The sequence below is a fragment of the Lutjanus erythropterus genome, chromosome 15 (genome assembly GCF_056507025.1).
Source record: "Lutjanus erythropterus isolate fLutEry1 chromosome 15, fLutEry1.hap2, whole genome shotgun sequence".
In the NCBI taxonomy this organism is placed as follows: domain Eukaryota; kingdom Metazoa; phylum Chordata; class Actinopteri; order Lutjaniformes; family Lutjanidae; genus Lutjanus; species Lutjanus erythropterus.
In genome coordinates, this window is record NC_139331.1 from 32,021,324 (window position 1) to 32,035,944 (window position 14,621).

The 14,621-nt window shown below is 38.8% G+C and overlaps 1 protein-coding gene and 5 non-coding genes across 6 annotated transcripts in view; 2 read left to right on the forward strand and 4 right to left on the reverse strand.

Annotated features, from left to right (window-relative positions):
- trim67 (tripartite motif containing 67) overlaps positions 1-6,488 on the reverse strand; it is a 75,637-nt gene extending 69,149 nt beyond the window's left edge. The window contains exons 1-2 of the mRNA XM_084737783.1: positions 5,634-6,488; positions 3,309-3,511 (exon numbers count right to left, since the gene is read on the reverse strand). Coding sequence (XP_084593909.1) covers positions 3,309-3,511; positions 5,634-6,303 — 873 coding nt within the window. The 5' untranslated portion in view covers positions 6,304-6,488. The remainder of the gene's footprint in view (positions 1-3,308; positions 3,512-5,633) is intronic.
- A 5,680-nt stretch (positions 6,489-12,168) lies between these two features.
- trnaa-agc (transfer RNA alanine (anticodon AGC)) lies at positions 12,169-12,241 on the reverse strand. The gene has a single exon. It is a non-coding gene; the product is annotated as a tRNA-Ala (tRNA).
- A 404-nt stretch (positions 12,242-12,645) lies between these two features.
- Positions 12,646-12,718, reverse strand: trnaa-agc (transfer RNA alanine (anticodon AGC)). The gene has a single exon. It is a non-coding gene; the product is annotated as a tRNA-Ala (tRNA).
- Positions 12,719-12,839: 121 nt separating this feature from the next.
- LOC146314669 (5S ribosomal RNA) lies at positions 12,840-12,958 on the forward strand. The gene has a single exon (XR_014771983.1). It is a non-coding gene; the product is annotated as a 5S ribosomal RNA (ribosomal RNA).
- An 804-nt stretch (positions 12,959-13,762) lies between these two features.
- On the forward strand, positions 13,763-13,835 carry trnaa-agc (transfer RNA alanine (anticodon AGC)). Its single transcript has one exon. It is a non-coding gene; the product is annotated as a tRNA-Ala (tRNA).
- A 655-nt stretch (positions 13,836-14,490) lies between these two features.
- Positions 14,491-14,609, reverse strand: LOC146314671 (5S ribosomal RNA). The gene has a single exon (XR_014771994.1). It is a non-coding gene; the product is annotated as a 5S ribosomal RNA (ribosomal RNA).
- Positions 14,610-14,621: the final 12 nt, after the last annotated feature.

Sequence of the window (14,621 nt, forward strand, 5' to 3'; positions counted from 1 at the left end):
ATTTAGAATATTTTCACCACTTTACTTTGCCGCCAGACAGCCTTTTCAGACAGGAAACAGCTGTTCTATAGACCTTTTTTGGGCTGATATGATTACTGGAGGCAAAATGATGGAAAAAGAGGACCCAAACAGAATAGTAAGCTACATAACCAAGCTAAAGTGTTACCTTGCTGTGCTGTTGGGCGCTACAATCGAATTAGAAGCAGCTCATAATTGAAATTTTATTCCTATTCATATTTTATTCACCAGCTGCCACTGCCAGTGAGAAAAAAAATAAGACAACTGTTGTTAAAGAGGATAAGACGAAAGCTGTGAGATATGTGTGAGCAGCGACTGAATAAACAAAATGAACCCACAAAATGTCAAGAGAGGATATATTCTCACATTCTCTGTTTTCTTCGTTAAAACAGAAAAATACAACCAGTCACCTTTTTAAATTCAAGTTTCTCTCTTTTGCCGAATAAAGGTGAGCTTTAATTGGCTGGTTAACTCCATAAAGCAAACTTCATTTAAATTCAACAGACAGACACAAAAAATAAAACTCACCAAAACTGTCTCGTCCAGTCTTTTCCAACTCTAGTTCGATCAAAATAAATCCTTCACTTAGATGTTAAATGTGAAAGCAGTCTGGTTCTACGGGCTGTAGCTGGTCTACCTCTGCCTCGATCGGCCAGTTTGTTTGTGTTATTGTGTGACTTATATGAATCCAAACTAACCTTTTAAATCTCACACAGTAACAAAAACAGACTAACTAATTGGCAACTCTTCTGCGACGTAAAATTACTGATTTTGCCTGTGGAGTTTGGCTGGTTTGAGGATTATATTTGGCTTATACCCATCAGAAAAGGTTGTCTGACAGCAAGGTAAAGGGGTGAAAATATTTTAAATATAGTGTAGACTTAAACAGATATTGATGTTTTTAAGTGGACCTTAAAACATTGCAAACTGGGGGAATATCAACAGCCACTGCCTATGGATACGAAACTCACAAAAACCCCACTTTAAAAATCCCAACTCTTTAAATACTTGTTCTAGTAGCATTAATTTGGCTTCAAACCCTTTTGCTTCCTGTCCCTGGGGGCCTTTTTTCCACAATAATCTCTTAATTAATATGGTAATTACACTGTTAAAAAACTGTTAAAATGCTACACATATCCTATCATCAACTGTGCAATCAAACCTGGGTTTTCTTTTTCTTCTTCTTCATAATAATAATAACAATAATAATAATAATTAAAAAAAAAAAAAATAAAAAAAATAAAAAAAATCAGGAAAGCTCCAAATTTTTAATTTTAACAGCAAAGTCAGGTCACAGTGTAATCTGAGCGGAGTGAACTTGAGTTGACCCCAACACTGGAGCCGACTTTTAAATTAATGAAAGAGTCATTATAAAATGAATTAAACCATAAATCACTTTAATCATCCTTTAATGAAGTAGGTGGGTGATTTTTGGCAGAGAGAGGGGGAGAGTCAGGGAGGGATGAGGCTGGATGGCAAATGTTGTCCCAGTAGACGGAGTGAATGATTTTCTGTATTTTTGTGTCATAATTAAACTATGCTCCTAATGAATAGAGATTAGATCCAGAGTGCTGCCTGTATGTTTTCAAACATCAATTAAAAATCAATTTGAAAACGGTTCACCATCACATTTTTAGACCTCCTGCAAAAATATCCATAAATCCTTAAACAAAACTTTTACTGTATTAGAGAAATCAGGATAAATACCAACTAAATACTTGATCTTGCCTAATTCTTCTCCAAGCTTCTGAGGCAAAGTTAGCAACAAGGCTGCAGCTAACAAATATTTTCACTCCCTATCAATCTGTTAATAATTTCTTAATAAATCGATTAAAATCGATCAAAACAATTAATAGATTATCAAAATAGTTGGTGATTAATTTAAAAGTTGACAACTAATTGAGTAATTGTTGCATCTATAGTTAGCAAACTTAAGTGTGAAACAACTGATTTAAACAAATATTCCAATTTATTTTTGATTATCTATACAGCAGAATATTTCAGGGTTTTGTTGAGTCATTTCATGGAAAAATTAGGCTATTAAATCATTATAGTATGTATATAAATATCAATAAAGAACAACAAAAAAGCAGTAAACAGAAAAGCAGTAAAATGTAGGTTCATGGTGTTACTGTATAAATAATTACAATCCATCAACTTGATTGCAGCATGTCAAGGTATTTAGCTAATTCTAACAACTTTTTTTGGATAGTTAACTCTGAGAAATAAATGTAGTGGAGTAAAAAGTAAAATATTTCACTCTGAAATGAAGTATTCAACAAATGTGAAAAATTCTCAAAGAGCCTAAAGTGATGTCTTTAAATTGCTTCTTTTGTCCAATCAACAGCTCAAAACCCAAAAGACTCTTCAGAGAGAAGCAGCAAATCCTCCCATTTAAGAAGCTGCAAGATGTTTGGCATTTTTATTTGAAAAATGTCTGAAAAATTAATCGATTATCAAAATATGCATTGACCTGTTAACATGCATATAAATAATGTCCTTAAAACAAGGTATTTTCAAACCATATCGCTTCAACTTGAATAAAAGCTTAGTTTTACTTCCTTTTAGTGTCCTCATCCTGATCCTGCCTGAGGAGCTACACCACACTCCTCCTACACTACAGTCACTACTCACATCACCAACACATACAGATTTGGGCCAGTAATACATGAAACAGCAACACAATGCTGTGTGACCTATTCAAGAGATGACTCATGTTGCGCGCGCGCACACACACACACACACACACACACACACACACACACACACACACACAAACACACACACACGGGGTTTTTTACGCCTACAGTAATTAGGCTATTTCATTATGTGTGAATCAGCCAGGGTTCTCTAATTTACGATTTGCCCCACATACAGTCAACTCAACACAGGACTGTAATGGTTTTTTTCCCTTTTCTGTGACTTTTCAACCTCACGTTGTAACATCCTCACCCTTTACTGTAAATTCACTTGAAACATGACACATTTTTAAATAACCAACACAACTACAAAATGCATACAAGATGAGGACGGATTAAGTTTGACAACACAGGGACGTAGCCAATGACTAATATCTACTAATATATTAGAATAATATAGCAGTTTAAAATGAAGGCTATGATTGATACAAGCTTTTCAAACCAGTGAAGGCACATCAGACAACAAACAGTGTGTTTAAGTGTGTGGGTGTGCATTTATGCTTCTAAAGGCACACAAATGCCTAAATGGCTTTAAGCCCTTTTGGTTTGCGTGTGTGTATATACCGTACGTCTGTGTGCGTGGGCGCTCACCTTGTGTTGTTTCCACATCATGGGCAGCGTTTTGACGTCGTGCTTGGCGTGTTTTCCCTCCTCCAGACACTTCATACACACAGGGATCCTGCAGCTGTAGCAGTACATGCTGAAGTTTTCCGTTTCATGATCCACGCAGGTCGCCGGTTTCCGCGCGGTGGCGGGCGGCTGCTGACCGCCGCTGCCGGCCACACTGCCAGTCACTGTATATTTAAAAAAAAAGGTTAAAAAAGGTTTCTATCCAAGCTGCCTTAAAATTTTAAGTTGACCAAATTTGACCAAGTTGAGCTTTTCTAGTCAAATAAACTTGATAAGTATTAAGTTTTACTTGAGAAAACATGTTCAATAAGCTAAAGATATTAAATTAAACCAACAACTCTTCATATCTTCATCTCACACTGAAGAACATGTATAATAAAATCTTCAAATGTTTCTCTTTTGAGTACATTCTGAAAAGATTCAGTTATTGAACCATCCATTTACAAAAGAGAGAGTGAACATCCTAAGAATAATAAGTGCAATTTCAACAATACGTCTCTACATGTGCTGAAACAGGACATTCTGTGACCACTTTTCTCTTTTTTTGACAAAGCCATTTTTCACCGGCAGCTCCTGCATGATTAGTGTATCCAGCATAGATCCCACACTGGGAATAACAGTGTGTTTTATTGAAAAAGTAGAATTTAAAGAGCAATATGTAGCAAATGTGTCTCCAGCACTGATTACTGCAGTTCAAGTGGTGAGTTGGAGCCGTAGAATGCATATTAAATAGACTGAATCCCTGTTTAATATGCGTTCTATGGGTGAAGTGAGTTGTTTCCCCCTGCCCCCTCCTCCCCAGACACAAGGTAGCTCAGGCAGGCTGCAGGAAAACTGCAGGAGTGCAAGACAAGATGACACTGTAAATTGACGATGAGCCAGTGAGTCTTTTGAGGATTCATTCATTCATTCATTCATTGTCCTGTAACTGCTTATCCTTTATGGGTCGCGAGGGGCTGGAGCCTATCCCAGCTGACACTGGGCGAGAGGCGAGGTACACGCTGGACAAGTTGCCAGCTGATTGCAGGGCTTCTTTGAAGATGCTGACTGAATTTTCACATTTAGACCATACTTCACTGGGATTTGCAATTGTGAAATTTTTCATCCTCTACACTGTGAAAATGAAAGCAGAAAAATATGTGTCGGTCTCATACCCAGGTTGCCAGTGTGTAAGGCCTGTGACTATAGCACTTGGCCACCACCACTTCCTGTCCTGAGCTACCTCTGTCTCTCTTTATAGTACGTCCCCATGAATATATAATGAAAGAGTCAAAGTTGTAACTAATATGCCTAAGTATTTGCACATGTGTTAGGCTACAGTAAGAAGCACCATTTCTTCATTTTACTTACCGTTGGTGGCACACAGGCTACATAGCTCATATTTATGACATTTTATATTAAGAATTAAACGTGCTGAAATTTCATTTTAGTGATTTATGACTTCCAGGAAATGCCTTCACACTAATCAATACAGTTTCTCTTTCAAACTACAACTGAGCAACTTATCAGTATTGTTAAACAGATGTGTTTCCTGATGCATTGATGCTGCAAACGCATTTCAGCCGCTTGAAAAATAAATGAAAAGACGTGTTAGATGTTCCAACTAGAAATCAATGTTTAAATCCTAGTTGGCGCTCACTAGGAACTGTCAACTGTCTGTCAGTGTAAATGGACATTATCTCTAAAAACAAAAGCCCGCTGCTCTGAAAATACACACTCTGGAGTTTGAGTTGAGTGATTGGCTGTCTCACTGCCTGCCAGACCCCATTAATATTTTGCTCAATTTAACAGTTATAAAAATCTACTGTCTAAAAGATCATTAATGATTTATTACAACTCACAAACACACTTACTCATTCAGCAAATGTTTAGCATTAATTTGGAAACAGGAAATTAAAACAGTTTTTCCAGCCTGGAATAGAAATTTCCAAAGGACTTGGACAAAACACAATATGGACTGGAGTTAAGTAGCTTCCTGTCTCATTACCTGCCAGACTCCATTAACACATTGTTCAATTTAAGTGTTATAAACATTTACTCCATCTAAAAGATTATTAATGATTTCTTATGACTCATAAACAGACACCTACTAATTTCTCGAACATTCGGCATTTATATTACTGAATTGTGATAACCGTGAAACAAGCAAACAATAACAGTGGGTCGGATTGGAGCTTTTGGCGGCCGGTTCTGGCCCACGGACCGCATGTTCGCAACCCAAATAAAACTTGTATATTTACCTTAAGTTAATGAGAAAAGATTAGTTGATTCCACTAATTAGCCTACCTGTATGATTTTTTACAGCGCTCCCTCCCACGCTTGCCGCACCGCCGCCTCCTGCCGCCGGGTTCCGCGGCGGTACCAGGCGGTGCTTGGCTAACGGACCCCGGGACGGGTGGCACCGCTGCTGGCAGGCGTTACAGTAGTAGACGTCGCACTGCTCGCACATCACGGTCGCCTCCACCGGGTTGCGGTCGCACAGCTGGCACTTCACCGCGGTAGAGGAAGAAGAAGACGAAGAAGAAGAAGAGGAGGCGGAGGCGGCGCGGTTCTGCTGGTACCGCGCCACGATGGCCTCCAGCAGGCGGTTCCGAGGGAAACCCCGGAGCCCCCGCTCGTCCAGGGAGACGCTCCGGTGACACAGCGGGCAGGTGAGCGAGCAGTGTCGGTGCGGGTTGGCCGGTGGGAACACCCGCACCCCGTTAGGAGACTTGAGCTGGCACGGTGTGTAGGAGCCGTACCCGCTGTCCGTCTCGCTGTACAGACTCATCTTGTCCATGTCCAGGTAGTCGTAGTCAGAGCTGCCCGACGCTCGGCTCTGCACCGGGGTCTCTCCCTCCGGGGTCTGGACCGTGATGTTCCGGGCACACGCCAGGCAGACGTTGTGGGAGCACGGCAGCAGGATGGGCTCCTTGAATAGAGAACCGCACACGGGGCATTTTAACTCTTCCTCCATCGCTCCCGTCTGTTTGTGTCGACCAGCGGCGGAGAGAAGCAGCTTCAACGACAGCAGTCCAGCACCGACTGACTCGGACAGCTCCCCGAGAAGCTCTGCGCATGCGCACAGAGGGGAGGGGAGTATGGGGTTTGTGGTTTGAGTTGATTGATCCGGTTAATTTAAAGGCTCTGAAACACCGCAGATAAACCGGATTGTCATGACACTTGTCATGATATTTACTCAAATACTCGGGCTGATCAGTTTTATAAAATTTTTATTGAAATCGCAATATGGGCATTTTTTGATAAAAACAATATTTGTTCGTAAAATTATGGGGTGCTGCTCATGCACAAAACATCTTTGTAGGGCTGGAATTAATTATTATTTTCATTATAAATGAATCTGTCAATCATTGTTATGATTAATCAATTAGTTGTTTGGTCCTTAAAATGTCAGAAAATATTGATCAGTGTTTCCCAAAGTCCTCAAATATCTTGTTTTGTCCACAACTCAAAGATATTCAGTTTAGAGTAAAGAGTAAAGAAACATTATATTCACATTTGAGGAGCTGAAATCAGAGAATTTTCTTTTTTTAAAAAAAAAGATCCAAACTGATTAATCAATTCTCAAAATAGCTGCTAAGTAACTTAATAGTTGACACCTGAACGATTAATCAATTAATCAACAAATCATTGCCATTCTACATGGTTTGGTACAGATTGTCGCATTAATGGTTTTGTTTTGCAATAGTGACCTGCTCACTGTACATTATCCTCCTTGTTACATGGTTATCTACCGCCCCCCCCCCCCCCCAAAAAAAAATCAATAATGTGACACAAAATATTAATTTTAAATTGATTTTATTGATTTAACAATGATTTTACTGTTACTCCAGAGTCTATGATCAGAACTGTGTCCAAAGCGATGGTCTGTTCTTCATATCAACAGTCTGTTTACAGAAATAACAGGCCTTAAAATGTTGTATTGACCGATCAGAATTGAGTATCTAACAAAGCCATGTTATAATATATGATACATCTTTTAAAAGTGTCTCCTTTGAATCCATTGTTAATGTAGTGTTTTTCTGATGTTAATATCTGTTTATTAAAGATGATCATTTATTCTGACTGCTTGATACTCTGCATTTGTTCTGCCTGTCAATCTGAGACTGACGATCATGGAAGCAAAACAAACACCAAATAAAGATGAAACAAACAAAGTTGAAACTGTGAGCATAAACTAATTAAGATGTTAAGATCCTCAATCCTGCTAGAGGACGGATACTCAGACTGGATGGAGATTTAATGTCAGTTTGATCCTGTTAACCTTTGTGTTGTGTGACATTAGCTCCCCATGTTGGCTAAACATGTAATTGACCAGACAGCTGCCGTGACTGAAGTCCCTCAGGGTGCAGCATTAATCCCACACCCACTGGGACAGCTTTTCCATTTATAAACCCTGTTAGCATCCCATTACCTAGTTACAGATCTCTCCTGTGGTGAAATGAATGCAAAAATAAACACAAGGACAGGTTTAGGAGTAATGGATTACACATAATGAGATGATGTAATTAGGATACAAAAACGTAACTGTATGCCATAAATTACAAAACATAAAACCCAATCAGATTGCACATTTAATAAAAAAAAAAAAAATACTACTGTGTATTACTTACATAGACCAACTGCAAATGTTACCTACGCAGACCACCTGCAAACATTACCTACACAGTCCAGCCGCTAATGTTAGCTACGCAGACAACTGCAAACGTTAACTCATAGACCTAATGCTAACTTTAGCCACAAAGACCAACCACTAATTTTAGCTACACTATTAATCTAAACATGCATTCATACATAAAGAAATATCTGGATAAACATTTACTAAACCAACAATGAACATGCAAGCACACACACACACATGCAAGCATGTACGCTGCCTTTAACTGCCTGATCCAACCTTCAACCACAATCTAAGACTCTTTTACAAGTAAGTTTCCTCTTGTTTCAGTTAGTTTTGAGGACATGAACTCATAAAAGTTTTTGAAGACAGGGCTGGAAATCACTACAAGACAGCTAGAGATAAAAGCTTGTGTTAAATTGTCACTTTGACAGTAGTTCTGAAGTCTAAATGGCTTTTAAAAGTGTAGCAATCTTTGTAAGATGCTACTGAAAAAATCCAACAGTTCTGCTCTCTTAAAATTATAGTCAAAGAAGAGTTAGACTGTATTATTTAGAAAATCAGAGTACCTTTTCTGTACTTTTTCCATTTCATATCAAACAGACAGAGCAAGGACAAACATACTTATTTATCTGCAGCAAGTTAGTGGGTCTATATTACTGTAAATATATTTACTGAATCAAAAAGTCATCTGCTAATCTGTAAATTGCTTTAGAGGTTCAGTGTCTAAGCTTTACAGTAAATGCATCTCCTTGTTTTCGTATCACATAATTGTCTCTGCATTGCATTGTGATTGGTTTGGTCTCTGAAAACAGCAGTCTAGGAAAAGTAATGTTGAACCGCCAGGTTTGTCCAATCGCATTACTGCTTGGAGGGAACCAACTGTTGCATAAGTCATTGATGTGTAACTGTCTAAAGATGAAGTAGCTTGTGAATCTTATCTTAACCGGTAATAATACATCATAATTGATTATTTTCTGATTATAATCTGAATCTTCAGTTATGAATAACTAACCTTATGAAATAAATTTGTAGGAGATAAAAGTGCAATTCTTGCTTCTGAACTGTAGTGTGATAGACGTATAGCAGAAAATGGAAATACTTGAGTGCAAGAAGGCCTAAAAGTACCTCAAAAACATACTTAAGTAAAGTATTTGAGTAGGCTAAATGTACTTAGTTACTTTCCACCACTGTTGATATAAAAGTAATAGACAACTACACCTTTTAAAATGTTACTATATTGTAAATAAAGCCACCTGAAAAGTTTATAACTTTGTCAGTATTCAGTGATGTGTTTCACATTGTGCAAATTTGTTTTTTTCCACAAACAATACATGTATCCCTTTAATTGGCCAGGAGAAATAAACTAACAGGTTGTATCAAGCATCTCCCAACTGGCATGTTTGTGAAGTAAGATGAGGCTGGAAACAATTATCTAAAAGAAAATTAAACATGTTTCGATTCTGTGGATAAAGAGGAATTATCTCCATCTCCATGGATGAAAAAGCTAAGGTATCCAAACACAGCACCTTCATTACAGTCTTATCCTCTGCATCTTTTTCATCAGGTGAAATATTTCCTGTTCAGTGTTGACTGAATGAATTCCTCTCGTATAATCCCAGCGGCAGCCCGACTCTTCTTCTCTGAGGATAAGCTGATAACTTCACCCGAGGCTTTCCTGGAGCCCTCGATCACATCAGTGATTATAATGAGATGAGCTGTGAAGCAGAGAGAACAATCATGTGTTGAATCATGAACGGGCTCTAAAAATATCTGCCATCGTCTGCCGTCATGGCACGCTGGGCTTTTTGTCGCTGCTGGGAGATGTTTTACACAGACAGACGAGCAATTGTTTTCATGTTGCAACAACGCAATCCAAATTGGATTTACTGCAGGGACAAACTGCAAGGCAGGCTGGGTCAAATTAGTGAATTCGGGAATTTTCTCTCGCCATTTTAAACCAAATGAGAATGTTAAGGACTGCATTTCCCAGTTTTGATGTAGCTTAGCATCCTACAAAGGTTCCTAAGGTATACCTCAGCAAAGGAACTACTTTTCCTACTAGTGTTTCCCAGACTTTCCCTTAGCAAGTGTTCTTAAGGCAGAGCTGCTAAGGTACATTGTAAGCTGTCTTTCACTGCAGTGCATGCATCAATTGATCACTTGTAAAAGCTCATAAATGACATTTGAGATACTGAACTGAACAAGTTCTTTTTGTTCAAACTTTGGCCCGAGTAAACCGAAAGAAATCAGATTAGGATCTGTGAGAAAGTTTTAGTGGTTCAGTTTAGTTTTTAAATCACCACCACAACAAAGTTACTTAGAGATCTCTGGACACACACACACACACACACACACACACACACACACACACACACACACACACACAGAGTAAAACCTAAAACATCTCAAATAAATTAACGTACCTCTCAAAGCAAAAAATCTCAGACATTGTCACAATCATGTCCAGGTGCCTGTTTGTCTTTGAGTTCACAGGGCAAAAGGGTCTAATCAGAATCAATCCTCACTAAAGAATATTCATGCAGATTTTAACATTACGCCTTGGTAGTTTTTTCACAACAATTTGATAAATTATTTACGAGGCAGGAAGACAGCCCTCTTTAAACAAACCCACTCAGTCAGTTTAAATTTAAAACGTTACACGAAAGAACACAAAACTAGGTCAGTCCAGTTCCATGTAATTCACAAAAACTCCACTTCGGGATTTCCCGCCAATGCAAACAAAAGTCAAAACACGGAAGTGTAGCCAATAAGAGAACAACCCCAGACACACGAAAGATCTCGCGAGAGTGATCAATTTTAAACCGAACCACGATTTTCCCCACAACAGTAACCGAGTGTTTTCTGTCCGTAAATCTACAATATTTAAAATAAAAAAAGGTGCATGTCGAAGAAACAAATACACAAATCTCGCGAGAGTTACGCAAATCAAGGGTTTCTTTCTAACACAAAAGTTCAGTTCGGTCCATGCTCAAACAGAAAATCAAACACCAAAAGTTTCTGAAACAAGAAAATGGTAAAAAGGGGAAATGAAGACCTGGCTTTCGCCAACTCACCTGCCGTAAAGGGAGATTATTGATCGGCTGGTTCCGGAGATAATTGGTCTTTTTGGAGGACTGACTTGTCATTTGTCCCACGAAAGACACCATCACGTCACTTTTACCTCCATTTTAAAGGAAGAGACGTGGGCGGACTATTCGAAAACCGGTAAGTGATTGGTTGTCAGGATGGACAGGTGACAGGGGTGTAGGATTAAATAATTGGAATTTATTAAAATTCCGGAGACAGTGTACATTAATAAACATTACTGTAAATATACCCGAATTAGTTAAACGTCTAGTTTTTATTATGTAAAAGTGGCAACCTAAAATCGATATAAAAAATTAAGATGAAGTCATTTAATTAATTAAATCTGCCTGATAATCTGTGGATACTGCTTAAAAAGGCCTTTGAGTGGTCACATGCCAAGCTCAATATCACCAAGTTTACAGAGGCATTATGAAGAAAAGAAAAGAAAAGAAAAGAAAACTGGATAAAAGGATGTATGTAATGCATAGAAATTTCCTGAACTGATTAACTGAAAATGAAAAAAACTATATGAAGTATATTTCTTCATAAAAACTTAAAATAAAGCCAACATCCAATATCACACATCTGAATTTCTTTAAATATATATTTTTATCATATATTTATGATTGATATTTTATTCTCGTTTAACATTTCAGTATTTTATTCTCCTCCAACTAACAATTATTGTCATCACTGATTAATCCGTTTATTATTTTCTCAATTTCTCGAATACTTGTTTGGTCCAAGAAGTGTCAGAAATGGTGAAAAATATTGATCAAAGTCCAAGATGACGTCCTCAAGTGTTGTTTTTTCGCCTCCAACTCAAAAATATTCAGTTTGCTGTCATTTAAGGAGCTTAAGTCATAGAGTTTTACTTGTTTTCTTAATATATATCGGCATTATTCATCTGAGAACAATCTATAGAGGTTTTCCACTTAATATGTTGTTCATTCAACCCTGTTGGGCATAGATTTTTTTGTTTGTTTTTTATGTACCAAGATAATAATAGCGTAGTCAGTTTACTGTAATTTGTATTTTGTGTACTTGTTCAGTTTTCCATGTCTTTCTAATGACACAATGTAGCGACATTTACTGAAGAAAGAAAAGTATGCTTGGAGGATGCGGGCATCGATCCCGCTACCTCTCGCATGCTAAGCGAGCGCTCTACCATTTGAGCTAATCCCCCGCTTCGGTTTCGCATTTGTAAGAAATTAGTGAAAACTTCACGTCAGATTCAGTATGGAAATATGAGCTGTATATTGTGTCAAACTGGTTTTAATGTTAAATTTCAGTATGAAGTGCCATTAAATATTTTGAGCGCGTTTAATATAACATGGCATTCATTGTAAACTTGATTATACATGGTAAATTACACGTACATAAATGCAACGTGGCAAATGTTGCCCCATAATTTTAATTACTGGATTTCAAAACGAAAACAAAAAATAAAGTTTTGTTCTTATTTTTTTGTTTCAGTGACCAAGGGATTCAATGCCACACATGCCACTCCATCTACTGTGAATGGTTTATCATGATACATCGCAATTTCATACGAGGTCGTAGTCTGCTTAAATGAAAGACAAAACAACTTGGAGGATGCGGGCATCGATCCCGCTACCTCTCGCATGCTAAGCGAGCGCTCTACCATTTGAGCTAATCCCCCTTCCTTCACAAAAGAAAGTGACGTCACATCACGGCAGATCCAGAGAGTCTTTCCCTAGCCGCTTTGTGATTGACCGTGATGGTGGACTTGTATAAATACTGTATTTGTCGATGTTGCTGTCGCTTACGGCCATACCACCCTGAACACGCCCGATCTCGTCCGATCTCGGAAGCTAAGCAGGGTCGGGCCTGGTTAGTACTTGGATGGGAGACCGCCTGGGAATACCAGGTGCTGTAAGCTTTTTCTCTTCTCTGCACACACAGCGGAGGGCGCTGCTGCCTCTTCACAGGAGACACAGCTTTGTTACTCTGTTACTCTGCCCTCTTTGGCTCGTTTTAGCCCTCTGATTCCAAACGACAGCACACCAGCTAACTTTTACAATTAGCTTAGCTACTTTAAGAGGACAAAAACACTGTTTCTGTGAGGTAGTTTAACTACTCTACAGTTACAGAGCGGGCAACAGCAGCTTTCATAAGGTCTATTTCCAGCATGTGTCAGACGCACTGGTGTAGCTCAGTGGTTACTTCCTCCACAAATCTGTTTGATTACGCGGTTCGCTCCCTCCTCGGGATCAAACCACGGGCGCTGTCCAGTGTTTTCTGTCCCTCTGCTCTGATCTGCTGTTTTTGTATAGCTGAGAGAGTTTTGTTCTGTTGAAGGGGTAGTTCACCCTAAACCTGAAAATTCAGTCATTATCTACTCACTGAGGCTCAGGTGAGTTTCACAGGAAAACAGTGTTGCAGAGAATGACTCAAATAATTCACGCAAATGGTGACCAGTATTCAATCAAACATACAAAAAGGAAAATGCCCCCAAAATGCTGTCTGGGGTAATTCAAGTCTTCTAAAGCCTCATGTTTTCCTGATTGAGAGCAGACAATTTTCCTATCTTGGCAGGGCAATTAATTCTATTCCAGCCTACAGAGGCACTTATTATGAACTTATTTACAGTTTTTTACGGTTACGGATTTAAAAAAAAAAGTTTAAAAAGCAAATACTATGGTCTGTTTATACAAAAACTGTTTAAACTACGTTACTGCAGTACGGGGGATTAGCTCAAATGGTAGAGCGCTCGCTTAGCATGCGAGAGGTAGCGGGATCGATGCCCGCATCCTCCAGAAATCTTTTGAGTTTTCTTGCCAAAGGATGTGCACTCTACCCTCCAGACTGTTAAAGTGTTGCCTACAAAGCCATATCAACCACATCAAAACAAGACAAGCAAGATAACATATGAATAAAATGAAATAGAAACAGAATAAATAAATAAAACAAACATAACAGGACAAACTACATGCAACTATACACAAAAAGGGTACCATGTAACAAGTGACGCAGGTATCAGTAAAACATATTTAAGGTTTAACAAATTTCTGTTTTCACTGAAATTAATGTAATGTTCTAATACAGCCATTCCCAAACTTAAAAATGCACAAAATGAAAGCTGCAAATCTTCCCAACCAACCCTTTAGTCACAACTATGTTCAACACACGGTACCAGTAGCACCAGTGACGAGATGTAAGATACGTTACAGTGTTAATGTGACAGATCACAAAATACAGCAGTGTTTTTTTTTTTTTATCATGTTAAAGTAGACAAGCTAACTGTAAAGGTTAGATGGTGAGCTGTAGTTTGTCCTCTTCGGCTTGCTTTAGCCCTCTGATTCCAGAGTTACCTTGAAGAATTGTTGTTTGTGGTCGAAGTAACAAAGCTGTGTCTCCTGTGAGGAGGCAGCAGCAACAGCGCCCTCTGCTGTGTGTGCAGAGAAGAGAAAAAGCTTACAGCACCTGGTATTCCCAGGCGGTCTCCCATCCAAGTACTAACCAGGCCCGACCCTGCTTAGCTTCCGAGATCGGACGAGATCGGGCGTGTTCAGGGTGGTATGGCCGTAAGCGACGACGTAGTA